Genomic DNA, 27207 nt, shown 5'->3' with positions numbered 1-27207 from the left:
TTTCCCTCTTTTAAACACTGGCTCATTATTCTATAATTTTCTGCCGCTCATTACATTTGTTTTGTTTCTAGCTTCCCTGTAGTCACCGCCTCTTACATTTACCTGAACTCTCAGTGTAATTCTAGCTCCTGTCCTGTGGTTGTCATCAAATACCTCCCTTAATCTGCCTCATACAATGAGCTAAATCCTGGTTAACCTTTCCTCTATTTCTTGTGTTTCTTCTTCCAACAACACCAAGGTCTTAGGTGGAACTGACAAAATTTAGAGGTCAGAGCTGGGTCTCATGCTCTTTAAAGGTTCTGTTAGGTCTTGAGAAACTGCACAGCCTAAGAATGTTATATAGGTTCCATTTGTCTCTACTTTTTGGGGTCACAGCAGTTCCCTGCTGAAATCTGTAAACACTCTAAAGTGGATTTCTCCCAAACTGTGAGTAGCTAGCATCCTCTCCCTGGGTACGGATCTGTCTTTGTACCCTGCCAGTTACCCTGTTCTGCTAAGCCATTTTTCTAGTTTATCAGGCCCTCTTGAACCTTGATCTATTTTAAGAGGTGTAAGTAATTCTACCCGATCTTGTGTCCCTTCAGCCATTTTACCCAGGTCACTGATATTTGCTCTTGGCGACCTCTGCAAGTCTTAAGGATTGGGTCTTTTCTCTGTCTCCCGCACCAGACCTCACCCTGGCAGGGACCCAGGGGCTCCATAAACTACACATGGCTCTGTGGGTCCAGCCTCCTGCAGCTGCTTCTTAGCCTGTTGATGGGATACTCTCCTGGGGGAGAAGCAGGGTGTCCATGGCCTCTGGTTTAGGACACTGTTGTTCCTAACCCGCCTACCCTGTGGCTTCCTCCTTGCTCCCTGAATCCCACCTGTCCCTGCCTATTCCCATGTGGCCTTTGTCCACGGGCTGTCTGGACAGCCCTCCCTCCACGATGCAGCCTATACAAAGAGCTTTCTCTCTCCTCTGGATGCGTGGTCCTCCAGGCCCTCCACTTACCTTTTTCACAGCTCCCACAATGTCTGTACAGTTTGTTCAGCTCTTACAGGTGTCTTTGTCCTCATTGATATCCTAAAGTCATTAAAGGCAGAGAAAACACTGCAAGTGCTATTTCCACATACTGATTGCCTGCTTGCAAGAGACCAGGAAGAGTTGTTTTTCGCCCCACCACCCCCCGCAGTTTTCAGAGGATTTTTGTTTCTTTGCAGTGGGACCCTTAAATAGAAGTTGCCCACAGAGCTGGTCAGTGGCTGTGCTGGGCCCCAAACAGGGCAGATGGGGAGAGCTCAGATAGGTGCTTTCTTGGGGAGGCTGATTCCTCATCTGCCATTCTGCCCCCAGGAGAGGCTGCCACCTTACTAAGCCCTTTCTAGAGCGGGTGGGAAATACATAAATACCAGAGGAAAAGAACTGACTTAGTTATATCTTTTTTATCTTGAGAAATTTAAAAAAACACAACAAAATACGAAGAATAATTAAATCATAAAACAAATATTATGTGCCCACCACATACAATTGATGATTTTTAACTATCAACTTACTTTATATGTTTTCTTTATATTCCTGCTGTCATCTGGAGGTTCTGGGTATGGGGGAGAACTTCTTACTTAGTCCTGGATGCCAGGATTGTGTGGCCATCTTTTGCCTTCTCTAGCATCATCTTGGAGATGCTCCATGTGTGATGAGGGGAGGGGACGTAGCTTTCCCCAGTTCCCACTCCTTTCTTTATCCCCCTGAGTACCACACAGGCAGCAGTGGAGATTTTGGCTCAAGATTTTGTAGCTCATTGGGGGCACAGTCAGTACCTAGACTGTGAGCTTTTTGCATATGCATCTAGTATTCCTTCCATCCTTCTGCTTTGTCTCCTGTATTCTCTACTGGAAGTTACTAACTTTGGACAAAGCATCTGAGAGTACCCCAGGACTTAGGTAACTTCTCTGTGTGCAGTCTCTAAAACAAATGGACCTTTACTCCCCATCTTGAGGCCGTCAAGGGAAAAGAGTCCCGCTTAGCTAGGTCTTTGTGAAAAGACATTTGTCTCTTTTCCTGTAAGGTTCTCTCAGTAGATCCTCTTGCTTCAGGGTTGACTTTGTGGTTCCTTGCAGTCTGGGAAGGTGAGCAGTCTGTTCTTCTGTATTATTTTGGTGGCAACAGGAATTTTCTTTTCTTTTCTAGCTGGTATCATAACAAGTTTTACTCATGTTGCTCAACACCCAGACCTTGGTGTCATGTTCTTTAATGTACAGTCCTACAGATGTAATTAGGACTCTTATTGTGCTGCATGTCAACTTAAATAACATACTTTAGTAGATCCAGGTGATTACGGGGCAGCTTAACCTACAGAAACGTCTTCTGTCTTGCTTCTTGCCAAAGGGCTGGGTCAGCCTAACAAACAGCTGATGCAGAGTTGACTGACTGAGGCTGTCTCTTTTGTCCAAACCTGCTCCCTTATGTAGCTCTTAGCATGACCTATATACAGAAATTGCTTAACGGTATTAAATCTGTGTTTAAGAACCAATGGAAAAATCTTGCTTATCTTAGGAATTTTTTTGAATGGAAACTTTTCCTCTTAAATCCGTACCAGTGAAATTTAACCTTGCCATCCCACACAGAGGCTTTTACATGACCTGGTTATCTTCATTAGGCATGTCCTCACTATAATTATCAGCTTCCCAACTGGGTGTACATGACAGGTCTTCTATCTGTGTTGAAGAGAGAAGGGAAGAGAGCTATATGGTTGGATTTTGTTTGCTCTGGAGAATGTTGGGCAGGACCTGTTTCCAGCATTCCTGACATCTCAGATGACTACCCACCAGCTCTCAGCATGTCTGAGGCTTCTTGCTACATACAGTCCTGCCCTGTGCTCCTGGGCTGTTTCTCTGGTTTGGATGGTTGGTTCTCTTTTCTGCTGTGGAAAACTCACTTGTAGAAGTTGATGGCTGGCTCTGGTGTCAGGCTCTGGTGTCAGGCTCTGGACTTGAGCCCTTCTTCTGGCATTTGCAGTTCTACTTTAGAAAGATACTTGTTCCTTTTTTCCTTTCCCTGTGGGCAAGCTTGGCTTTTAAACTAATCCACAGTCATAGGTCTAAATGTATGTCTAAATGTCTTCTAAGGAGAAGAGAGGACCCTTGGCCTTAGATGACCTTGGGTGGCATTATACTTAAATGAAACAGTCTGAGAGACATAAAACATCATGGGAAGAGGGGCAGGAGAATATTTTTTATGTAGCCTTTAAATCAGTAGCTTGCAACCTTTTTTCCTCTGTGTCACCTGGGAAATGCTTCTTAGTCCCTTCCAACACCGACCCAGAGCAGCTCTGTGGGGTATAGAGGAAAACACTGAAGTTGGGAAATGCTTTGAATACCCCTTTCTCTTTGTAGAATCCCTGTTCTATAAATATATCCTCCTGCGGCTTATAGTAGAGAATAGGTCATAATCACAGAGGGTCATCCATGACTCAGTAAGTGTTTATGAAGCACCTGTTCTGGGCAAAGCCCAACGTTAAGCACCAAGGGCATATGAAGACAGATAGGAACGGGCCCTGGCCTGGAAAAGAGAGAGACATCCACATAAGAGAAGCATACGCTCACCATGAGTATGAACTAGGCGGCGCTGAGGGCCACATGAGGGCTAAAGTATTCCTGGAATTCGGAGGAAGGACTGGGCACTTCTGGCTTTGGGGATCTGCACATAAGAGCTATCACAGGTCAGAACTCTGGGTGTCGGACAGTGGACTGGGAGTAATAAGGAAGCTGCCTCTCGCAGCCACCAGAGCTCCTCAGGAGGAGGCGGAGGGGAGACAGAGCGGCGAGTTCCTGCAGCGAGTTCCCTGAACATTCCTGCCTGGAAAAGCTGTGAGCTCCCGTGGCCGTCTGGCTGCAGGGCCCAGTCATCAGGGCAGAAAGCAGAGAAGCAGGGCGGGACTGCAAGGAACAACAGCTGATTTTTGCTAGCCACAGTTGCGCAACCGAGGCTGAGCCACAGCTCCCATCCCGCAACCCAAAGGGCCCCTCCTCCCATACCCTCTGAGACTGATCACCGCGGAACCCAAGGAGAATCTGAGCAAAGCTGCCGAGACTGTCGCTGACACTGACAGGGACTGAAACTGAGGGTAGCGAGCATGATGAAATATCTACAAGAAAATAAAAAAGCGTTATTAAGACTTTATATAGAGCATGGATCTAAGAGGCTTAGACGCCACCTACTGGAAACCAAAAGAAAAGCGCCTTCTTTGGAACAGGCTAAAGAGAGACCTTCATATAATAAGTCTTCCTGGAAAAACAGCAGAATACACTTCCATTAATGCCCAGGCGGAGAAGTAGTCCATTAAACTCCATGAACAACCAAGATGACAAGGCATCTCAGAAAGAGAAAAATCTCCGGAAAATAAGCTTACAGACATAGAAACATGTGACTTAAATGACAGAGAATTCAGGATGATACTTCTGAAAAAACTCAGTGAGATCCAAAACAACTCAAATCAACAATTTCAGGAATTAAAAAAAACCCAACTAGATGAGCAGAGCAAGGAGATTGAAACCCTCAAAAAGAACCAAATAGAACTTCTGGAGATGAAGAACACACTGCAAGAGTTGAAAAATGAAATAGAAAGCTTGGGAAATAGAGTCGACCAAATGGAGGAAAGGATCAGTGATAGCGAAGACAGAAATCTAGAAATAAATCAGAAGGAAGAAGAGAGAAACCGAAGAATGAAAAATAATGAAGGAGAAATTCAAGAACTAGCTGATACCATCAGGAGAGGAAACCTAAGAATAATGGGCATTCTTGAAGGGGAGGAAAAGGAGCAGGGATTACAAAGCATTTTCAGACAAATAGTTGATGAGAATTTCCCAAATCTAAGGAATGAGCTGGAGCTTGGAATTCAAGAAGTCAACAGAACACCCAATTATCTCAACCCCAAAAGGCCTTCACCAAGACACATTGTATTAAAATTTTCAAAAATCAGTGATAAAGACAGAATTCTCAAGGCAGCCAGGGAGAAAAAAACGATAATTTATAAAGGTAAACCCATTAGATTATCTTCGGACTTCTCAGTGCAAACCTTACAGGCCAGAAAGGAGTAGAATCAAATATTTAAACTACTAAATGAAAAAAGAACTACCAGCCTAGAATAATGTATCCAGCTAAGCCCTCCTTTAGATATGAAGGCGAAATTAAGACTTTTTCAGACATACAAAAATTCGGGGAATTCTCCACTATGAGGCCTGCACTACAGGAAATACTGAAAAGAGTCAGTTCACCTAAAATAAAATGACAAAAAAAAAAAATGCATAATTAGGAGTAAAGTGACTATCGGGCAAATAGAAGCAGAGGAGTGCAACCCTTACTAAGAACAGGGCATTATAAGCTTAAATAATAATAAGAGAATTATTATAACAAAAAAGTAATGAACGTTCAGCATACATAGGAACATATTGAGGTAACAAGGACTGAAAGGGGGAGGATTCAAAGATCCAAATTTGCAAAGGGAATAGAGATAAGGCGCATGCAGAAGCAAATGGACGACTGTATATATATAACTATCCTTTACATATTCATAATGGTAACCACACGCCAAAGATTAAGAACCGTTGTATATAACATAAAACAAGAAGGACCAGAGGAAAACCCCACAAAAACCAACCAAAATAAACAGAAACACAAGGACAAGGAAGCAATGATAAGCAAAAGATAAAATGGCTATAAGAAGACCTCATATTTCAGTAATCACCCTAAATGTAAATGGATTGAACTCACTAATAAAAAGGCAATGGAGTTGCAGAATAGATCGAAAAACAAAACCCAATCATATGCTGCCTTCAGGAGACACATCTCAGTTCCAAAGACAAATATAGACTCAAAGCGAAAGTGTGGAAAATGATATTTCAAGCAAATGGCATTCGGAGAAAAGCGGGAGTAGCAGTACTAATATCAGATGAAATAGACTTCAAAATAAAAAAGGTAAAGAAAGATACTGAGGGACACTTCATAATGATAAAGGGAATCATACACCAAGAAGACATAACACTTATTAATATCTATGCTTCCAATCAGGGAGCCCTGAAATATGTAAAGCAATTAGTAACAGAACTAAAAGGAAAAACATACTGTCATAGTAGGGAACCCAAATACTGTCATAGTAGGGGGACCTAAATACCTCATTGTCAGATATGAACAGATCATCCAAAAGCAAATCAATAAGGAAATAACATCCTTATTGACACATTAGACCAACTGGACATATTTGACATTTATAGAGCCTTCCATCTTAAAACAGCTGCTTATACATTCTTCTCTAGTGCACATGGAACATTCTCAAGAATTGACCACATACTGGGACACAGAGATGGCCTCAACAAATATAAGAAGGTCGAAATCATACTAACCATATTCTCTGATCATAATGCTTTGAAACTAGAGATCAACTGCAGAAAGAAATCAGGAAGAACCACAAATACATGGAGATTAAACAACATGCTACTGAAGAATAACTGGGTCAAGAGAAGAAATAAAAAGATCAAAAGATTCATAGAAACAAATGATAATGATAGTACAACATATCAAAGCTTTTGGGACGTGGCAAAAGCGGTCATAAGAGGAAAGTTCATGTCAATACAGGCCTATCTCCAAAAACAAGAACGAGCCCAAATAACCTAACGCTTCATCTTAAAAAACTAGAAAAGGAAGAACAAATGAAACCTAAACTCAACAGAATGCAATAAATAATCAAAATTAGAGCAGAAATAAATGAACTTGAAAACAAAATGATAGAAAAAGTAAATGCAACGAAGAGCTGGTTCTTTGAGAAGGTTTATAAAACTGACAAACCCCTGGCTAGACTCACTAAAGAAAAAAGAGAAAGGACACAAACAAAATCAAAGATGAAAGGGGGAAATTATGACTAACATCGCAGAAATACAAAGGATCATACAAGAATACTATGAAGAAGTATATAACACCAAATTTAATAACCTAGAAGAAATGGACCAGTACTTAGAAAAATACGATCTTCCTAGACTGAATCAAGAAGTACTGGAAAATCTAAATAGATCCATCAGCAGTATGGAAATTGAAAGAATCATCCAAAACCTACCAAAAAGTAAAAGTCCAGGACCAGATGGCTTCACCAGTGAATTCTACCAAACATTCAAAGAAGATTTAATACCTGTTTTCCTCAAACTCTTCCAAAAAATCGAAGAGGAGGCAATACTTCCCAACACATTTTATGAGGCCAGTGTTACTCTGATACCAAAACCTGGTAGAGATAACACACAAAAAGAAAACTACAGACCAATATCTCTCATGAACACAGATGCAGAAATCCTAAATAACATACTAGTGAACTGAATATAGCAACATATAAAAAGATTATACACCATGATCAAGTGGGCTTCATCCCAGAGGCACAGGGATGGTTCAACATATGCCAAGCAATTAATGTGAGACACCACATAAACAAATTAAAAATAAGAATCATATGATCATATCAATAGATGCAGAAAAAGCCTTCGACAAGATACAGCATCCATTTATGATCAAAACACTTAACAAAATCGGTATAGAAGGAAAGTACCGTAACGTAATAAAGGCCATCTATGACAAACCTTCAGCCAACATTAAACTTAATGGTGAAAAACTAAAACCCTTCCCTCTAAGATCAGGAACAAGGCAAGGCTGTCTGCTATCGCCACTGTTATTCAATATAAAATTGGAGGTCCTAGCAAGTGCAGTCAGGTAAGAGAAAGATATAAAAGGCACCCAAATAGGAAACGAAGAAGTCAAACTGTCACTATTTGCAGATGACATGATTCTCTACATAGAAAACCCTAAAGACTCCACAAGAACACTACTAGAAACAATAAGCAAGTACTGTAAAGTCTCTGGATACAAAATCAATGTTCAAAAATCCATAGCGTTCCTATACTCTTATAATGAAGCGTCAGAAAAAGAAGTAGAAAAAATAATTCCTTTTGCAATTGCAACAAAAAGAATAAAATACCTAGGAATAATTCTAATGAAACAAGTGAAGGACCTACATAATGAAAACTATAAGACCCTATTGAAAGAAATCAAAGAAGGTACAAAGAAATGGAAAGACATTCCGTGTTCTTGGATTGGAAGAATCAACATAGTTAAAATGACCTTATTACCTAAAGCATTATACAGATTTAATGCAATCCCCATCGAAACCCCATCTGCTTTTTTAAAAGAAATAGAACAAAAAATTATCAGATTTTTATGGAAGCACAAAAGACCCTGAATTTCCAAAGCCATCCTAAGAAAAAAAAGAACGAGGTTGGAGGCATCACTCTCCCTGACTTCAAATTATGCTACACAGTGATGATAATCAAAACGGCATGGTGTTGGCAGCAAAACAGACACACGGATCAGTAGTAGAACAGAATCGAGAGTCCAGAAGTAAACCCATATTTATATGGGCAGATAATTTTCAACAAAATGGCCAAAAACATACAGTGGGGAAAGGAAAGCCTCTTCAATAAATGGTGCTGGGAAAACTGGAAGGCCACCTGCAAAAGAATGAAACTAGACTGTTTTCTATCCCCATACACCAAAATTAACTAAAAAATGTATTAAGAACCTGAATATAAGACCTGAAACATAAAATGCATAGAAGAAAACAGAGGAACTAAACTCAAGGACCTTGGACTTAAAGAGGATTTTATGAATTTGACATCAAAGGCAAGGGAAGCAAAAGCTAAAATAAAGGAATGGGACTACATCAAACTAAAAAGTTTCTGCACAGCAAAAGAAACCGTCAACAAGGTAAAGAGAGAATCAACTGAATGGGAAAACGTATTTGCAAGCAACACCTCCGATAAGGGCCTAATATCCAAAATATACAAAGAACTCATATGACTCAATAACAACAACAAAACAAATGATCCAATCAAAAAACGGGCAGAGGACCTGAACAGACACTTCTCCCTAGAGGGCATACAAATGGCCAACAAATATATGAAAAGATGTTCGACGTCGCTAGCTATTAGGGAAATACAAATCAAAACCACAATGAGATACCATCTCACACCTGTTATAATGGCTATAATCAACAGGACAAGTAATAACAAATGTTGGAGAGGGTGCGGAGAAAAAGGAGCCCTCATACACTGCTGGTGGGACTGCAAATTGGTACAGCCACAAAAAACAGTACGAAGGTTCCTCAAAAAACTAAGAATTGATCTACCATATGATCCAGCAATCCCTCTACTGGGTATTTACCCAAAGACTTGAAAACCCAAAAAGATATTTGCACACCGGTGTTCATAGCAACATTATTCACAGTGGCCAGGACATGGAAGCAACCAAAGTGTCCTACGATAGATGACTGGCTAAAGAAGCTGTGGTACATATATACAACGTAATATTAGTCAGCCATAAGAAGAGATGAAATACTGCCATTTGCGACAACCTGGATGGACTTGGAGATAATCATGCTAAGCAAAATAAGCCAAACAGAAAAAGTTGAAAATCACATGATATCACTTATATGGTGATATAAACCTAAAAGCAACAAATGAGCAGGACAAACAGAGACTCATGGACATGGGCTATAGGCTAGTGGTTACCGGAGGACTATAGACTAGTGGTTACTCTTGGGGTGGGGGAGGAGGAGGGAAGTAGATGGGGTAAAGGGGGTCAAATATAGGGTTTAGGGGGAGGGTGAAGTGGGTAAAGGGGAGCAAATAACGGGTAGCTGAAGGAAACTGGACTTTGGGTGGTAAACACACAATAGAATATACAGATGTCAAATGATAATGTATACCTGAAAATTATATAATTGTATTAACCAATGTTACCCCAATAAACTTAATTAAAAATTTTTTTTAAAAAGCAATAAAGTATGTGGTTTAGTTATATGAACATGGACCCATATGGAAAAAATTTTAATATTGTATAACTGTGTTCCTGTGACTTGGGGGAATGTTTTTTAGTGGTAGCCATATATGTGACTTCAAAAAATACTTCAACTTAGATAACTTAAATGGAAGAAGAAGATGTGAAGATATGCCACAGGAAACTGATAATCCTCCAAAAGTGGCTTTAGAGATGCCTAAGACCTTGTTTGAAGAAGCATGTTTAACGAATTGGAATGAAATGTGAATAGAAAAAAAAAAACAGATATTTCTAACATATTATTATTGTCATGTGACTTAAATATATATGTAGCTTAATGAGTACAGAAACTATTATAAGTAGACATTTGACCATTTCATTTAATCCCTACAAGGTTATCTGTTCAAGTAGGACACTTTATATTTGGAATCTCTTTATTCTGGGACATCTCTGGTAGTCGTGGTCCATGGCCAATGTGAACAGGTGAGGTATGGTCCTAATATTACTGGTTAAAAATTAGTCTAGCCTTGTACTTGCCTTTAAAAGCTTTTGTCCCACTCTTTCTCTGATAACTTTAGCGACGATGAGCAGGGCGTGGTTTAGTGTAGAATTATTCAACTGGACTTATGATTCAGTAAATCAGGTTTTTAAAAATAGAATGTCTCTGCTTCATTTCTCCTTTTAAAATCTCATAAATTGAACTGGTCGACCCATGGAATCACTTTAGTGAAAATTAATGAGAATTATACATAGTTGGGAAGAAAAGCTCCAAGGCAGTGGATTGGAATTACTGATTCCCTGTGGAGTGACTTGCTGATTGTGCATATGGGATCCCAAGTTACCCAAGTGGTCTTTCTCTTTCTCAGACTCAGAACGAGGAGATGCTCCCGGGGCAGCGACCACGGTCAGCAATCCCCGTAGGGAATGGCGTTGGGACAGCAGCCTCTGCTCTCCTTTCTAACTGGTGGCCTCTGCCCTACAGTGTCTGTACCTCTCTCTCTCCAGAGAGTGTTCAACTGCTCTTTTGGTTCAAGAGGGGACGGCTTCAGTAAATCTAGCTTTAGGTAATTTGCCAGCCAGGGTTAAGGAGCATGAATCCGACGGTTTGAAGTAGCACAGTGAAAGAACACCACATGGTCTGGCTGCTGCTCTCTTGTTTCTCCTGGAGGCTGAGCTCTGCCCCGCAAGTAGAGGACAAAGGGGGAGCTGTCAGCCTCTGTAAATGGCCTCTTGTATCAGGGGAGGAGGTGGAGCAAGGAATGGCAGCATCTTGCCAGCTTGGCTTGCTGCTTTAAGGAAAGATGTCAGCATTTCCTCATTTGCTGCTACTGGGGCAAGGGTGCTGTTTCTGAGGGTTTGTTTGATGGCCGCATTCCTAGTGAGGTATTCCATCAAACCACTATTATTCAGCTAGATGAAAGCTTGAAGGACTTGAGAAGGCGAGAAACATCTAGATCATCCATACTTTCGTTTGTAAATGACATTCATAAATAGTATGTGAATGTAAGTATAATTTTGCAGAATTGCCAAAGCCGTGTGTGTCCATGCTTTTAGTGAATGATGCCTTTGTGAGTCACCTGGACCACTTTTTTCCTGGTGCAAACAAAATGGTAAAAGTTTTCTTTGTGCACAATGGACCTTAAACCCACATGTTCAGAGGCCAGAGTGATCGGATAAATGCTAGCAATTATGTAAGACACAGAGAGTTTAGATGGATTTCAGATGCAGAATTCTCGTAGAATCATGGAGTGTGAGTGCTGGAGGGGCCGTTCGAAGCCACCTGCTCTCACAGTTCCTAATCTGGAATGGGCCCATGTGCAAAGAAATATGTGGATGTTCCTAGTGGGGAGGTTCAGCAGTGAGCCCCATGTGCAAAGAAATATGAGGATGTTCCTAGTGGGGAGGTTCAGCAGTCCAACAGAGGTTAAGATTTGTTCATGTAGAGGAAAATGCATGAATTTAGAGTCAGATTGGTGCTCCAGTCTTGGAAGACACTTTGGGGAAGCCTTTTAAGTGTCTAACTTTAGTTTTCCTATCATCGTTTGTGTTGTGGTATTTAAATAAGACACAGGATGTGAAAGCCTTTTTAAAACACCAAATCAATGCTAATTGTGTCACTAGCTGTTCTTTCCATTGTTTGGGCAGATGAGAACCAGTATTCCTGTTTCTGTTACCCTGCCCTTTACATCTGTTTCTACCCGTCTATTTAAAGGCGTCCTGTGCTCCGGTTGTCTGCATTGAGCTTATGCCAGATTTCCTGGCCTTGTGTTCAATGTCATTCTGCGTTTTTAGATTCCAGACCCAAATGAGCAAACCTACTTTTTTAGGTCTGAAGAGGAAAATGTACAGGAGTAGCTGAAGGGAAGGAGAGGCCAGATGTCAAGTCTTGAGTGTTCTGACCGAGAAATACTGTCTGCATAAGCCTTTAAGCCGATTGAATCATATTCTTAGTAAGTAGCAGCATGATTATACTCCTGGGCTATAAATTTCCTGAAATGATGATGTTTAAATTTGCTTTTGAAAGAATTTTAATAAATATTCCCACTAGAACAGCTTTGGAATAAGAATAAAATCTGAGTTTTAACCATTTGTTGGCAAGTTCATGAGTCTTGATACTTCTTAGAGACCTATTGATTGAGTCTATCTTAAAGTGTGGTGTTTATGTTCACCTACAGCATTTAATGGCTATTTATTGTGGTTCATTTTCTTTGAATGTAGGTCTGCCTCCACTTCTAACTACCTCAAGTGCCTTTTCCTTATACTAGTTAAATTGAAATGAAAAGATTTATAATGCTCTTTGTTTCATCTTTAAGAGTTGTTCTTTCCATGGATCTAAATGAAGTATTGTCTTAGTTCTTAATTGCAGACTGTAGTTTTCTTATTATAAAATTAACCAGTTTGTTCGGTGTAGTTGGCTTGAAGCTGTTCGCTGGCTGCCAGCTAAGAGGCATAAATTAAACTGCTATAACTTGTCATGATCACCCACTAAATATAAGAACTTAACTGTATTTAAACCATTAGCATTTTAGGTTAGTGTCTAATAAAATGTTTTTGCATGGTACTACTGTAATTTTCTGAAGTTTTTAAAAAGTTTTCTTTCCTAGACTTATTTCTAGAAATAGACTTCTTTCTTTCTTAGTATAATGCTGTCTGTAGCTTGGCTACTGCTGATGCTTAAAACAGAAAAAAATTAATCACCTGTTTATGACCGTATTTGTTTGTGAGGGAAATTATTTAATATTCCCACACAGAGATGTGATTCTGTTGAACAACCCCTGTAGTAAATTCACAGGATCTAGGTTTTATGGAAATTACTTTGTGGAGAGAAGAGGGAAAGGGGGGAGGGTTAAGGGGTGAGTAACTCCCATTCAAAGAGTGCTGTGGGAATAACAAAGACAACCAGAAGATGGAATGATTTGAGGGGAAGGCATATTTGCACATTAAATGGATAAGGTTGCTTTGCATTCGTAGAGTTCCAACACTGTATGAAATCTGACTGCTCAGTGTCAGTAGGACCACACTCAATTTGTCTGCTTAGCCACAAAGTCTTGCGTAAGCATCTCTTCCTCGGAGAGATCTTCCCTGATCACTGGTCTTAATGGTGGTAGCTCATCACACCCCGTAGATATTGCTTGTTTAATTGTGTATCTTCCACACTAGCTGTTAGCTCATTGAGAGCCTGGACCCTGTCTTTAGCACTGTCTCCCCAGCTCCTAACACATGCCTGGCACACACTAGATGCTCAAATATGTTAGTTGACTGGAATAGCTCAATTCCTATGAATTCATCTAGAATAAATCTGCTGTGTGTGTACTATTGACAATCTGTTTCTTTCTTGGTCTGTCTTATGTTGGTTTGACATACCACCCAACATCTGATCATTTCAATGGCTTTTAAAAATATGCCCATTGTCTCTTCTTATTGGGAAGTTGAGCAGAAAGAAAACAATGTCTGTTTTTAGAACTGGCACTGGCAGTGACACTAACTAATGCATGTCCCTGCCCATGGGTGGAGCAGTGGGGTGACTCTACTCTCAGCTTCTCATTGGCCCATCCTCACCCTCTGTTCTCCTGGGAAGTCAAGTATGGATATTGTCTTCTAGTTACCTTTAGCCTAATGGGCAGTGGCACAGGACTCAGCATGTGACTAATGCCCTAAGGGACCTTGGCAGGCCTGGTAAGCATCACTAGCCAAGCTCCAACCCCTGCCTACTCCCAGCCTTGCTGCCTTTTCTGTGTCTGCACTGGTATGTCACCTGGCAGTCAACTTTTGGTAGCAGAGGTGGTGAGTGTTTTTGTAAGTGCTGGTACTTCTCTTCAGAATTATGACCTGAAGAAATTTGTTCTTCTGTTCTTTCTCTGTTGTCATATCAGATCTCGAAATTTCTCGTGTGTGTGTGTGTGTGTGTTTAAACTTGTTTAATTTAAACAAATTAAATTACGGAATGATATCTTTGAGTATAAAAAGCAAAACTCTCAAATTAACATTCCATAACTAATAACAATAACTTAAAAAAAATGACAAATCCAGATTAAAAACTTGGATCTACAGAAAGGAATTAATAAAATGCCGGAAATAAGAAACACATGGGCAAATAAAATATTTTTTCACATCAATGTTTTTAAATAGTAACTGATTATTTAAAGCAAAAGCAATAACTATATTATAGGGTAACATAAGTAAAATTGTTGTAGCACAAGATTGCATGAGCTGAGAAAATACATTATCTTGGCCCTTATAGTATTGATGGCTGGTGAAAACACTTGATATTCTGCTACTCTGTAAAAAAAAAAAAAAAAAAAAAAAAAAAAAATTACAATATAGGCTGAAATTTAAAGAGGATTTTTATAATTAGGAAAAAGTAATTATTTTCTGTCTTGTGACCTAGCTCTTTAAAAGAACATATTATAAGTAGCTCATAAATACTGTCTGAACTTATAGCTAAAATGTATGTTAACATTTGGTGGATTTTTTTAGGAAGTTTTTGAGAAAAGTTTTTCAGATTATTTAATATTATTTCCTTCTCTTTGCTGCCAAGCATACTTTAGAGCAGTTATTTACTCATCAGTAATTTTCTAATGAGAGTTCATATTTATTATATGTACTGTACATTTTTTATACTGATATGTATGTGAATTGTCTATAACATGCGCTTTGAGGCTTTAACATACATTGAGTTTAACATGATCTAATTTTCTTCTGGGTATTTTGGCTTCTTAATTTTGTTTGTAAACTCCTTGTAGTCAAACATTGTTTTTTCGTTACCTCTATACCTTACTGTTCTACATGCAAGACTAATCACAGGGTAGTGGTAGAGGAAATAATAATAATAATGCTTCATATTTATTTAGCACTTTCCATAACCTCATACTATCCTAAGCTCAATGTGGCTTATTTAGTCATTCTGAAAGCCCTACGAGATAAGTACTGTTTTCATCTCCATTTACACGTGAGGAAATTGAGGCATGGAGAGGTGAAGTAATTTGTCCCAAATCATATGGCTAATAAGCTGGGGAGGCGGGATTTGGCTCTGGAATCTGAGATCTTAAATACTATTCTATACTTTCAAATACTATGCTATAATCTCTCTCTAGATATATGATATTTGGTTTAAAGTTTTTGCACACCAATTTATTATTAGATTCTTAAGGAAAATGAAAGAAATTATTTTATTGGAATAGCCAACTACAATTTCCCATGCATTTATATTGTGGCTTTCGGGGTACAAAGAGTGTGGGGAACGGGAGAGATGCATGGACATCAGATTAACCTGTTTAAGCAGTTAGGGAGCTTGTTCTGAGATTTGTGGGAAGAAATGAAAACTGATGGCCTTTTGGTGGTTTGAGCTTGTTTTGTGCTTTTTCAGTCTTCTCACCATTAGTTGTGATGATGAGAGTTGAGTGTGTTTGATTAGGTGGAAGAGAACAGAAATATAATATCAGGGAAGAAAATGGTAACATGCCACTCATTTGAGCATTTTATGGCAAGAATTCCTTGTTAGTAAAAATTTTTTGATATGGCTAATGAAAACTTTATACAAGATAATAGAAGTAAAATGAATCCTAAAGTGATTTTAGAAAAATGAAATTTGACAGCTAGGAAAAGACCTGGACCATTAGACTGTGAGCTTAATGCCTTGACTGGTCATCCGGCATCGAGTTAGGTGGTTGGCCTTTGGGAACTCTGGAGAAGACTCCTGCCTCCCTGGAATGAACATGATGTTTTTCTCTCCCAACAGAAGTCATCTTAGGACACCACCAACACAGGACAATGCAAGCCCACGAATTGTTCCGATATTTTAGAATACCTGAGCTGGCCGACTTCAGACAGTACATTCGTTCTCTTCCAACCAACACACTCATGGGCTTCGGAGCATTTGCAGCACTCACCACATTCTGGTATGCCACACGACCCAAACCCGTGAAGCCACCATGTGACCTCTCCATGCAGTCGGTGGAGGTAGCGGTAAGTGGAGGGGGGTCGGCCTGCCACTGTGGGTTTTCTCTGCATTTCCCCGGATGAGTTAAGCTCCATCAAATGCAGTATTGATCAGGATCACAATCAGTTGCTTGCAAGGGTACTTTGTAAACCAAAACATACTCAACAAATTTTTCAATTATACTAAATGGAGGTAGAGGCCAAAATATAGGGTAGAGGGACAAATGAGATGGTGTTGGCTGGGTGTCTGCCTGTAATCACACAGAGCCTCATTCCAGAAATCACATGGAGCTTCTGCCCTATGCTAGGCACTGTAGTAGGCCTAGAAGATTCCACGAGGGGAAGAACAGGCACAGAATCCCTGCTCTCGCAGAGCTTGTGTTCCAGCAGCGAGTTGTCAGACAATTGTCATGGAAGGAAGGATTTCACTGATACTTAGAACACATCCCTTAGCTGTTGCAAGGACTCTGGGGTTTCAAATAGGATGAAGCTAGACTAGGAACTTGACAGAATAACATGGCCCCAGAATTTAGGCTAGGACATGAAGAAATAAGATTCAGGGGGCTTCTGAGGTTGAGCTGTCAAGTGCTGTGAGTTGTGCATAACTTGGGCAAACTAAAGGTCATGTTGCCATCATCATGAAAACCTAGCCAGAGCGTGTGTTCCATAATTAGGGCCGAATGGGTGAGATGGCAGAGGGTAATCTAAAGACCCTTTCAGGCAGATTCTTTCCTAGTGCTCTTACTCAACTTTTCTTACCTTCTGAGTCTGTTTTCAAGGTTAGTGAAAAAACGTGAGGGGTTGAAAAAATAAAGAAGCTACCTTCTTTATTTAACTCTTCACCTGCTCTCTGCTTTGTCGTTTCTTGCTTTTCAGTAATTAATACTGAATTAATTTTCAGTATTTATTACATAAATATACATAAAGAAGAATGTTGTAAGATACAGAATCGCCTCATTTGCTGCTTTTAGCTACAAGTGAAAGGCCTCTCCCACCCCGGGCAAGTGGTGGTGTGGAGGAGAATGTGCCCTTCCAAATAAAGCCCAGGCCAGGTTGATAGCTTCTTGTTGTTTTTAGGATTTTAGTTTTTAGACAATTTCTCGTATTCGTTACTGTAAAACTCTTAAAATATGTAAAAGATATGTCAGTCTTATTCATGCTGAAATGTAAAAATAGAATGACTGAACTACTGCTGAGGAAAGATGGCTTTATACTGTATTTCTATTCAGAAGGTAAACTTAATATTTTACCTCAGCTAATTGAAAGCCAATAAGGAGTAGAATTTAATTTTTTTCTAATAGATATGTCTGAGGTTTTTGACATTCTGTCTCTTCTGAGAGAGGACCTGGTGTCTCATAGTGCAGATTTAAGATATTTATAATTTAGCAGTAACTGTAAAATTTGCCTAATTCTTATTTATTGTATGAGAAATTGTGGAGGCGCTTACAATATGATTTTAAGTTCCAACTTAGCATGAAGTCATTGAGCCTTATTAAAATAACCGTACATCTTCTCTGTAGAACAGTTTACAGGTAAGCAGAAAGAAAATTAAAAGCTATAATGTCACTACCTACTATATAGGCTTCCTGATTTTTTTCTTGGCTTTATAGAAATAGATTTAGCTCTGATTTTCAGAATTTGTAGGTCTTAGAAATAGATACAAAATTTGCTTTGCATTTCTAAAAAAGAACTGAACATACTGAATTTGAGATTAGCTTTGGAGTTATGATTATAACTTAGTAATTAGCAAGTCAAAACTTTTTTATACCTTCCAGTTCTTAGGCCTCCTAAGACTTCACTTTAAGATTACAAGAATTTAGATTAAAATTTAACTCTGGTAACGAAACTAGTTGTTCTATATCAGATTCACTATCTGGTCACTGGAATTTGGTTCTGGTATGGCCTCATATCGTTTATTATGTAGAATCAGTGTTTTGAGTATAACGCATTCTGTTTCCAAGTTGGATAACTTAATTCCACACCAAATGATTTCATGACATTCAGGTTACGTACTGGCTGAGTAACCCTTTTTTTATGAAAGGGTGAGATTTCAACATCCATCTCCTGGGATATATATGATTAGCAACTTGCCTTATCGTATTTACCCTGTGCTCCAGAAAGTCTCATATGGAAGATGTGACACTCTGGATGTAATCCTCCATAAATCACAGAGTAGTTACCACACAGGCTTTCATTCAGCAAGGACTTAAGCATCTGCTATGCGACGACTGTACAATACCAGAGACAAAGAGGCTGCTGCCCTCAGAGAGTTGACAGGCCAGCGGGAAGTCCTGCTGAGGACTCTGTCCATCCCTGGCAGGGGACAAGGGCCATCCTTATATTAAGAGTAATAATACAAGTGACTTGTTTTCATGCCATAAAACTAGAACTGTGGTTTATTCTCAGATAAGAACTTAAAAGAAGCAAACTAAATGTAACATCCAGCCTGTGAAAGCAGTGCTCAATAAACAGCATGGTTTTTAAAATTCAAAAATCACAATCTGGAGGCCTTCTCAATGCCATGGCTTGTCTGAACAAACCTCAGACCTCCCAGCTCACATGCACACTGCAAGGATCAGTATCTTAAGTCTGTATTAGAGAATGCATATAGTGACTTACTGCTAGTAGGATTTTCCCATGTGGCTGGCAGAATCACTCATTTTACACACCCATGTGTGTATAAAGATCTACTTGCAAACTGCATAAGCAATTTCTGTAAGAGAAGAGAGCAGGTCATTGATTCATAAGTTTTTAAGAAGAGTCACACTGGACTTATGCAGAAAAAGTGCCAGCCTATGGGGATAATGATGGTGAAAAAACAAAGATAGTGATTCAAAAAAAAAAAAAGTTGAACTCATAGAAGCAGAATAGAAAAGTGGTTGTTGGGGGATGAGAGAACTAGGGAGAGGCTGGTGAAAGGATACAGATTTTCAGTTAAAAGATAATAAGATCTGAAGATGTGATGTATCACTGGGTGACTAGTTGACAACACTGTATTGTATAATTGAAATTTTCTGAGAGAGTAGAACTTGTGTTCTCACAAAAAAGAGTGATGATTGTGTTAATTAACTCTATGGAGGGGATCCTTTCACAATGTATGTGCATCTCAAATCATGTCGTACACTTTACATATATGCAATTTTGTCAATGATAAAGCTGGAAGAAAAAGAACCTAAAGAATGTCTGTGCCCTCCTGGACTTGAATGGCTGGGGCTAGCTCTGAGCAGGGGTGTAGTCGTGAGTTGAGTAGGGTCAGGCACCGTAGTGAGGCAGAGATGTAGGGATGAGCCTGAGTGGCAGCTGCTGGGGCAGAGCTGAGAGAGAACCGTCTGGGAAGGGTGGCGCGTGCAGAGGGTCAGTGGGACCACCCCCTGCACTTATACTAGCTGCAGGTCTGTAGAAGGAGGGCGAAGCCATCTGTAGGAGGTGGGCATTAGACTAATGAATTTAAACCAGGCGGGAGGTAGCAGGTGAACACTAAGAGGAAAGAAGAAATGTTAGGAACAGTCTAGTTGTTTCTGCAGTCATCTGTAAATATAAACAACTTTCTTCTCTGGGAAGCCTTGGAACAGTCGACTGGATGTGCGTGTGAAACTTCGGAAGCATCTTTGTTGTGATGCTCTGGTCTCATATCTGTCAGTAATCTTCATGTAAACCTTGACTGTTTTTAGGCATTAACTTCCATTTATGTACCATTTATAATTGCAGCTTCCCAGTCACTATTTCCCACTACCTATTCTTCCCTGGTCCTGATTGCAGCATAATTGTCAGATTACTGGTGTGTGCAAAGATTTGCACTTCCAGTCCCACTTCTGGCACCTTTGTTGCTGTGGTGCTCAGAGAATTTGCAGACATGATTTCCCAAAGTGTTAGAACATCTGAGGGCATTTTCAGCAAGCAATCCTAGCAGTCCTATTCAGAGGGAGTGTTTTTGTTTGAACATGTTATTCTGAGAGTGTGCAAACATCAGCACTTTTATACCTGTAGGTAACTTTAGCACCTTTTCTAAAACTTGGGCTTCTTAATAATAAACTATGGAAAACCTTGCTAACTTCCTTTCCATGGGTTGTTGGACTTGTCTGCTCACTTGAAAGTGACCAGCGATTTGAATGAGGTCGTAGAAGGGTCAGCGCTGGTCACGGGGCAGCAGCGTCAGGTGGTGTGCTGCAAGGTGCTGGGTGGACATTACGGAGAACGGGAGGCAGAGTTTCTGGTCTTTATGCCAAGACCAGGCCACAGAAATGTGAAGTAGCTGCCTTAATGAATTCGAAGTGGGGAAGGCAATTGTTTCAGAAAAATAAAAAAAATTATTTCTGGGTTCCTTTTAACCAGGAGGAAAAGCTCAAGTTCACTATAAAGGAATATGATAAAGCAGGTCTAAAAACACAATTCGATTTTGTACAAATAATGCCATTTCTCCTGGGTTTCATTAATCAGGGAGTGTGTGTACACATAAATGACAGAAATGTGTACTGTAATGTTTATGTAAGGTTAAAAATAGCCTGTCTGAAATAGGGTCAACTTACATCAAATGAAAAATGACAAATGTAAGCTTTCTAAGCTTCTTGACAAAAATCTCTATTTCACACCAATGTCTAAAAGGCAGACAGTAAAAAGTAGACACTGGTTCTCTTTCGACTTCACTTCGAAAATGGCAGGTATGTAGAGATGCCACAGGCAGTCTTGTTTTACTGAGACAGTGTTTGTGGAAGTTTGGATTTTGTGATTCTAAACGTTCGTTTGTTCTCCCCTTTCACGGAGGTGAGAGGGTACCATTTTCCCTTCTGTGGATGGCTGACTCTTTGATGATGAGACTGAAATGTGTTCGGCAGCACAGAACTAGAGTTCCCTAAGTATGTTGTCAGCCTCCCCCACCCCTTAAGCAAATACTCTGATTGGGGTAGTGGAGCTTGGGAAGTTGGAAACTGGAGAATGAACTAGGGATGAAAAGGAAAGAGGTTCTGAAGATTAGGGGAAAGTCTTGAAGAACCAAAGTACCCAGTCAGACACCAGTAATCTAGACCTGTCTCCTCAAAGATTAAGGTGACCGATGTGTGAGCAAGTTTGAAGCTGCTTGTGAACCACACAGCAAATCTTGTAACTTACCAGATGCCCTGTGGAGCTGGGTTTGAAGCTTAGCTCCTCCATATTTTAGTTGTGGGACTAAGGCAAGAAAGCCTCCTGCTTAGTCTGTTTTCTTATCTGCAAAGTGGCTGGCCTATAGCAGGCACTCAATAAGTATTCACTCACCTTCCATCTTTCAGTGACAATCAGTGCTCAGATGACAACACCAGCATGGATTGTCACTGTGACGGTTCTGCCCTTTCTTTATTCACTTGGGCTCAAAGGATCTCGAGAAGTTGGCTATAAATTGGTGAGCATGAAAATGAACCTGAGAGTTCCTTGCTACACTGTGATATTTACAGGTCTGTGTAATGGGGGAGTCTAGGTATTCTTTTAAATATTCTGTTTATTATCATTCAAAAATTAAGGTCAGGAGGGTCACCTATGGGCTGGCCTCCGAAGGTCCTAGTTTGAGCTATCAAAGATCTGGTGTTGCTAGATATGAGAATTGATGGCTAGAGAGCCTCTCTAAGAGATCACTGGATGGAAAAATAGTTTTGTGTCTGTTTTATAAAGAAGCAGATGATGGTGGTCTGGGCGGGATAAGATGCATGTAAAATGTAAGTGCTGGGAAGAATCTGTGTTTCACATGGAGGATATTGGAAAGAGCAAAAATAAAAACAGTGTATTTTTACCCCCTAAGACTGTGGTTCCACATGCTGCTTTTCCCCCTAGAGATGGATTTAACATTACAATCCAGCCAAGTCTTCAACAGTCTCTTTAGAAGTTACTCAGTTCTCTTCACCTCTGCTCTCTCTTCCTTCCCTTCCTCCCTCTGTCCCTGGTATCCCTTCCTCTTCCTGCCTCTTTCCCCTAACCTTCTCCTTAGAAGGAATAAACAATAGCAAATAAACAATAGCAATCCATCGATAGTAGCTGGCTGTTATGGCCTATAGATGTCCATTTTCTAGATTGGGATGAATGAAACCACAATTTACAAAGTTTCTTCTGGGCCTTTCTATCCCCCAGAAATCTTCAAGGATGTGATTTGCTTTTGCATTTAAATATGAGAGTGACATGAAATGACTCTCATCATTAAAAAGTTCCTTTTTGTCAAATGTTGACTAGAATTCTAGTCTGGGGAACCACCGATATGCAGATGTTCACTATCCTCCGCCTTTGCTCCCACCAATGGGAATTTGAACTTTCATTTCCTAATTCAGCCCACATGGGGAGGCTGACCTCAAGGGGAACCTTAGCTTGTATAGATGTTGCAGAATAAACTCAGGACTACTGATTTGATTATAAGGGGTTTGACTCACTATCTTTTTTTTTTTAAAAAAAACCCTGGAAACTATATGACCACATTGAAAAATAAAAGACCCATAACCTTCTTTGACTCACAATCTTATTCACTGATTTCCTGCACATTTGATTGGAGTCATCTGCTTAGCTCACCCTGTTTCTTGAGCAAAACTGACACCCCCACCTCTACCTTCAATCTATGAGTTATAAGTCCAGAAGGCCAAATTTAAAGTACTTTTTCATTTAAGTAGATATTTCTAGAAACGGGCACATGTACTTGAATATCCCAAGAATTAAATCTCTGGCTTTTGAAATGGCTCGATTTTTGTAGTATGTGCAGACATTTTGAGTCCAGTTGTCACTGCTGAGCTTCCCAGCACTCCGAAGCAGTTGCTTGCCCTTGTGCGTGTAACTAAGGTTGCTGACACCCAGGGTTTACATACAGCATTCTCGTCCAGGAGGAGTGGTAACATGCATGCACGTTACCATTTCTCTAAGAATGATGATTCTTAGAGAAAAAAATTAGGATTTTTTACAGGAATGTGTGATCATTTCATAGAGCAACAAATTTCAAAGCACCCATCTTGTTGCTTAGTCTCGCCACCCCCACTTCATTTAACCTCTTTTGAAATTACAGTGCGTGCCTTACAATTAAATGACTTATGAGACGTTTTACCATGTTTTACCAGTGCCTTAAATTGGCATACAACTCATTTACTGCTTCATCTTCAAACTTTTGCTAATTGCTTTACTCCAACAAATAGTCAGATTAAGATTCAGAAGCTAATTAGAATAATAATAAATATCTTGTCCTCAGGTTACTTCGTCAAGAAGATGGCTTCATTTAGTATGTAATTAACTTCTTTAACTTTGATTTGGCTGTTTTACCTCCATATTTCTCAAAGTCTTGAAGATTATATACCACCAAAAAAATTAGCCGAATAAGTATTTGGCCAAAAGTTTGTTATCAAATTATATTCTACAGTAGTGATTCCCCAAATGAGAATTGGAAAGTTGACTTACTATCTGGAAGTTCTGTGGTCTCCATATATCCAAAGCTAAGGTTAATCTCTTTTTCTAACCTACCCTCAGTCCCCAGTCTTATATTTTTGGAATTGCTATCTTCTCAGCCCTCCAACTCCCCACTTCTTCTTTTCTCCTATATACAATTACTTGCCAAATCCCACTCATTAGGGCTTTGTGCTTCTAGCATCCACATTCTCCCCATTCCCAGTTGTCATGGGCCTGATTCAGGCTCATATAAGTTCGTTCATCTAATCTCTCCCCTCCATCCTATTCTGCACACTGCTTACACTCCATGCGGATTTCTTTCTAATGCATCACCCCATCTTCACCAGATCCTGCTGGAAACCTCAATGCCTTTAGATTGGTGGTTCTCACACTGTAGCATCCACCGGAATCCCCCAAAGGGCTTGCTAAAACACAGGCTGATGAGTCATACCCCAAAGTTTCTGATTCAGTAGACCTAGTGAAGGGATAGCTATTTTGCTTTCCTTATAAGGGCCAGCTGTTCCCCTGACCATTCTTTGAGGACCTTGGCTCCAGAGTGAGCTATCCTCCATAGATTCCAGGCTGCTCCCGTCTGTTCATTATGGTTTCCTCCATGCCCTTCTGCTCAGTCAGTGCTCTTTGGATTTCCTCTGGTCACATAAGGACAAGACTTGGGCTCCTTCAAAACAAGCTTTGTGTCTTATTTCCTGATCCCCATCTACCCTATTGACAGCTGCGGTCACCGTTCAGCAGACGGCTTGGAGAGGGTAGTACTGTTTTGCTGAGAAACCACTGAGTGATACCATGAATGAATAAGTGAGGAGAGGGGTAGAAGACACTGTCCTAAGCAGAGTGTCATGAGGACCTCCCCGAGAAGCGCCAGGCTGCCTGAGCCTCCAGGCCATGGGTTGTGGGCAGAGTGGATTGGGCCAGTGACCAGGAGGCAGTTATTTGTGGCAGTTGGCTCTTCTTTACTAATCATACCTCTCTTAGCTTTTTTCGCCTTCCCATTTTCTGCCCCCTGCCCCTTTCTATTCTTACCTTAGCCATGATGGCCTGGATCTTTTGGTGGCTTTCTGGGTTGAAGAGGCTTCTGAATGGTATTATAAAGCCACAGAATTGCTTCTGAATCTTAATCTGACTATTTGTTGGAGTAAACATGTAGGATAAGAAGGCCTGGTGTTGTGGTCAGGGCATGTTATGTAGTGTTTGAATAAAAGTCTATATATTCATATTTTACGGAAAAGTTCTTGTTTAACTAAAAATAACCCTGGACATGGACACATGGTATCCCCATTTTGCAGATGAGAAAAAAGACTCAGGGATTAAGTAATAATAATACATAATTCTATTTCCATGTTTATGCACATGAAGAATAACTTCTTTGTTTTATAAAGTAGCATGTTGTAATTAATAATTAGGCTTGGAGTCGTGGCTACAGGTATTAGAAAGTTTCTGCCAAGATAGCGATGACTGTGTGATGATTAGAATATATGATTGGGTGATATTTACTCCAGAAAATTATTAGCAGTTTTAGATCAAGAGTTAAACATACATATGTAGCACATAGTAGATACTGAAAGAAAGTATATAAATGTATAAGAATAGAAAAAAGTCTGGAAGGGACTTACCACACTGATAATAGGGCCTAGTTACTTTTTTCCTTGATATACTTCTATGTTATTAAAAAGTTTTAAACTATATAAATGACAACTTGGAGGGAAGGAAAGAGAGCATGTAGGAGGAGGAGCGACGAATTCTAATTAAAAAAAAAAAAACAAGAAAAGGAAGCCATCAAAACATATTCAGCAATCATTTCCTTATGAAGGGTCTCCATGGTGTGTCTTCCCCTGGAGTACATCCCATTTCCCCATCAGCTCTGCCTACACAGCCTTTGAGACCTAGCCCCTTGCCTTTCTTCATGAAGGCTTTCCTGACTCTTTTCTTTAAACCTCAAGCCAGAAACGCTCTCTCCCACTTTTGAACAGTCCCTTTTTTTGTGGTATCAGAAGTCCTCATATCATGGCCTGATTTCCCCCAAGAAAATGTTTCCTGACCGTTGCAAATGAGAAGACCCCTCCCCAAAATTAAAAAGAAAAAAATTATAGACTCTGGCATCATAGTAGTTGAGTTTTACCCTTGCAGTGTCTGGGTGGCCCAGGAAGGCACAGCAGCTTCCAGGTTGAGAACGACCGCCCCTTAAGATGACACCTGCTACTGGTTAGGAGCTCTGGTACGTAGCAGATGTGCTTACTGAGCCAACAGATGAAGACAGTGTAGAGAGGGTGCACAACGATGTCAGATCTGCCTGCCTGGAAGTGCCACACGCCACACACATGTACAGATGCGTCTGCATACCCATGCATCTTGTAGCTGACGATTGTAACTGTTGGATGTTCTATGAGAAAACAAAGTTCCTAATGGATTATAGTGCAGTTGACAAAGAGAAGAGCGGAAATAATCTCAAAAAGAACACAGTCAAATATAATGAAACAATAAGGAATGTAGATAACATTATGGAAGTGAAACTGAATGGTACGTCATTTCCACAAGAGCTGACACAAAATCGGTCCTCTGTGTCACATCCTATACTTCAGTCCATTCAACAAATGCTCAGTGAGCAGGTACTCCACAGGGGCCCCCGGGGGGATCATGGGCATGCACGTTAGGCTTTTTATTTTTAATGCTTTCTTTTAATGTGCTCATCTCTCTCTGTCTTTTTACATAGGGCAGTGGTGGTGCACGGAGATCCGCGCTACTTGATAGTGATGAGCTCCTGGAATATTTCTACGATGACGTCAGAACCGTATATGAAAGTTTCCAGAGGGGCGTAAAGGTGTCAAGTGAGCATCGTACTGAATTTGTGTGGCTAACGCCTAATGATTTTCATTCAGAGGGAGTGGTATTTCTTCAGAAAAGCATATTTGTTTACGTCTCTTGCCTCTTTAGTATCATTCAAGTCTCCCTGTCTCCTCCCATAACTTCTCCAGAGTGAGTCCCAAAGCTCACTGGCCACTCTAGATAGATGTTCCCCTGGGCAAAGTGGGTTCCGTGGTCACATATGTGTTCAGTATGTCATATATTTTATGGAGAGTCACACGTACATTAGCTCATTATGGGCTTTGACTTTTCCTGCAGTCAAGAGACCTGTATAATTGGGCCCGATTCAACATTTTTTAAACTTATCTACCAGGAGACTTATATCTTGAGACATAGACGCTGACATCCCAAGGAAGCGGTGCGACTACCCTTAATTACCAGCATTGGTGTCAGAGACCCCATGATATCTGGTGCCTGTCTTCCTTTCTCTCTTCTAAGCTCCATATGTACTCTCTCAAGTCACACTGAACTTCTTGCAAAGCCACAACCCCCTGTTCTCTCTCATAATCCCATGTCTTTGTGTACTTCCCCTACCCCAACCCCAATCATAAAATCTCTTCTTTCCTACACCCAGCCCAGGTGCTTGATATATTCTTCCTAATCTTATAAAACTCAGATTGCATTTCACCTTTCCTATGAAAGCTTCCTGGTGTATCGTT

At 40.2% G+C, this 27207-nt stretch overlaps 1 protein-coding gene across 5 annotated transcripts in view; it reads left to right on the top strand.

The window, feature by feature from the left end:
- The window catches only part of ACSL1 (acyl-CoA synthetase long chain family member 1), a 64874-nt gene that overhangs the window by 7412 nt on the left and 30255 nt on the right, over positions 1 to 27207 (top strand). For 3 of the 5 annotated variants that reach the window (XM_039882657.1, XM_039882661.1, XM_039882659.1), the window contains exons 2-3: positions 16089 to 16315; positions 26397 to 26511. In XM_039882657.1, coding sequence (XP_039738591.1) covers positions 16121 to 16315; positions 26397 to 26511 — 310 coding nt within the window. In that variant the 5' untranslated portion in view covers positions 16089 to 16120. Of the gene's footprint in view, positions 1 to 12177; positions 12301 to 14063; positions 14147 to 16088; positions 16316 to 26396; positions 26512 to 27207 lie in introns of those variants that run through there. The other 2 variants (XM_039882658.1, XM_039882660.1) reach the window with 2 other exon arrangements.

Source organism: Pteropus medius, unplaced genomic scaffold (assembly GCF_902729225.1).
Source record: "Pteropus medius unplaced genomic scaffold, Ma_sr-lr_union100, whole genome shotgun sequence".
NCBI classification, from domain to species: Eukaryota; Metazoa; Chordata; class Mammalia; order Chiroptera; family Pteropodidae; genus Pteropus; species Pteropus medius.
Note: the sequence above shows the minus strand (reverse complement) of the source record. Positions and strands in the feature narration are given on the sequence as shown.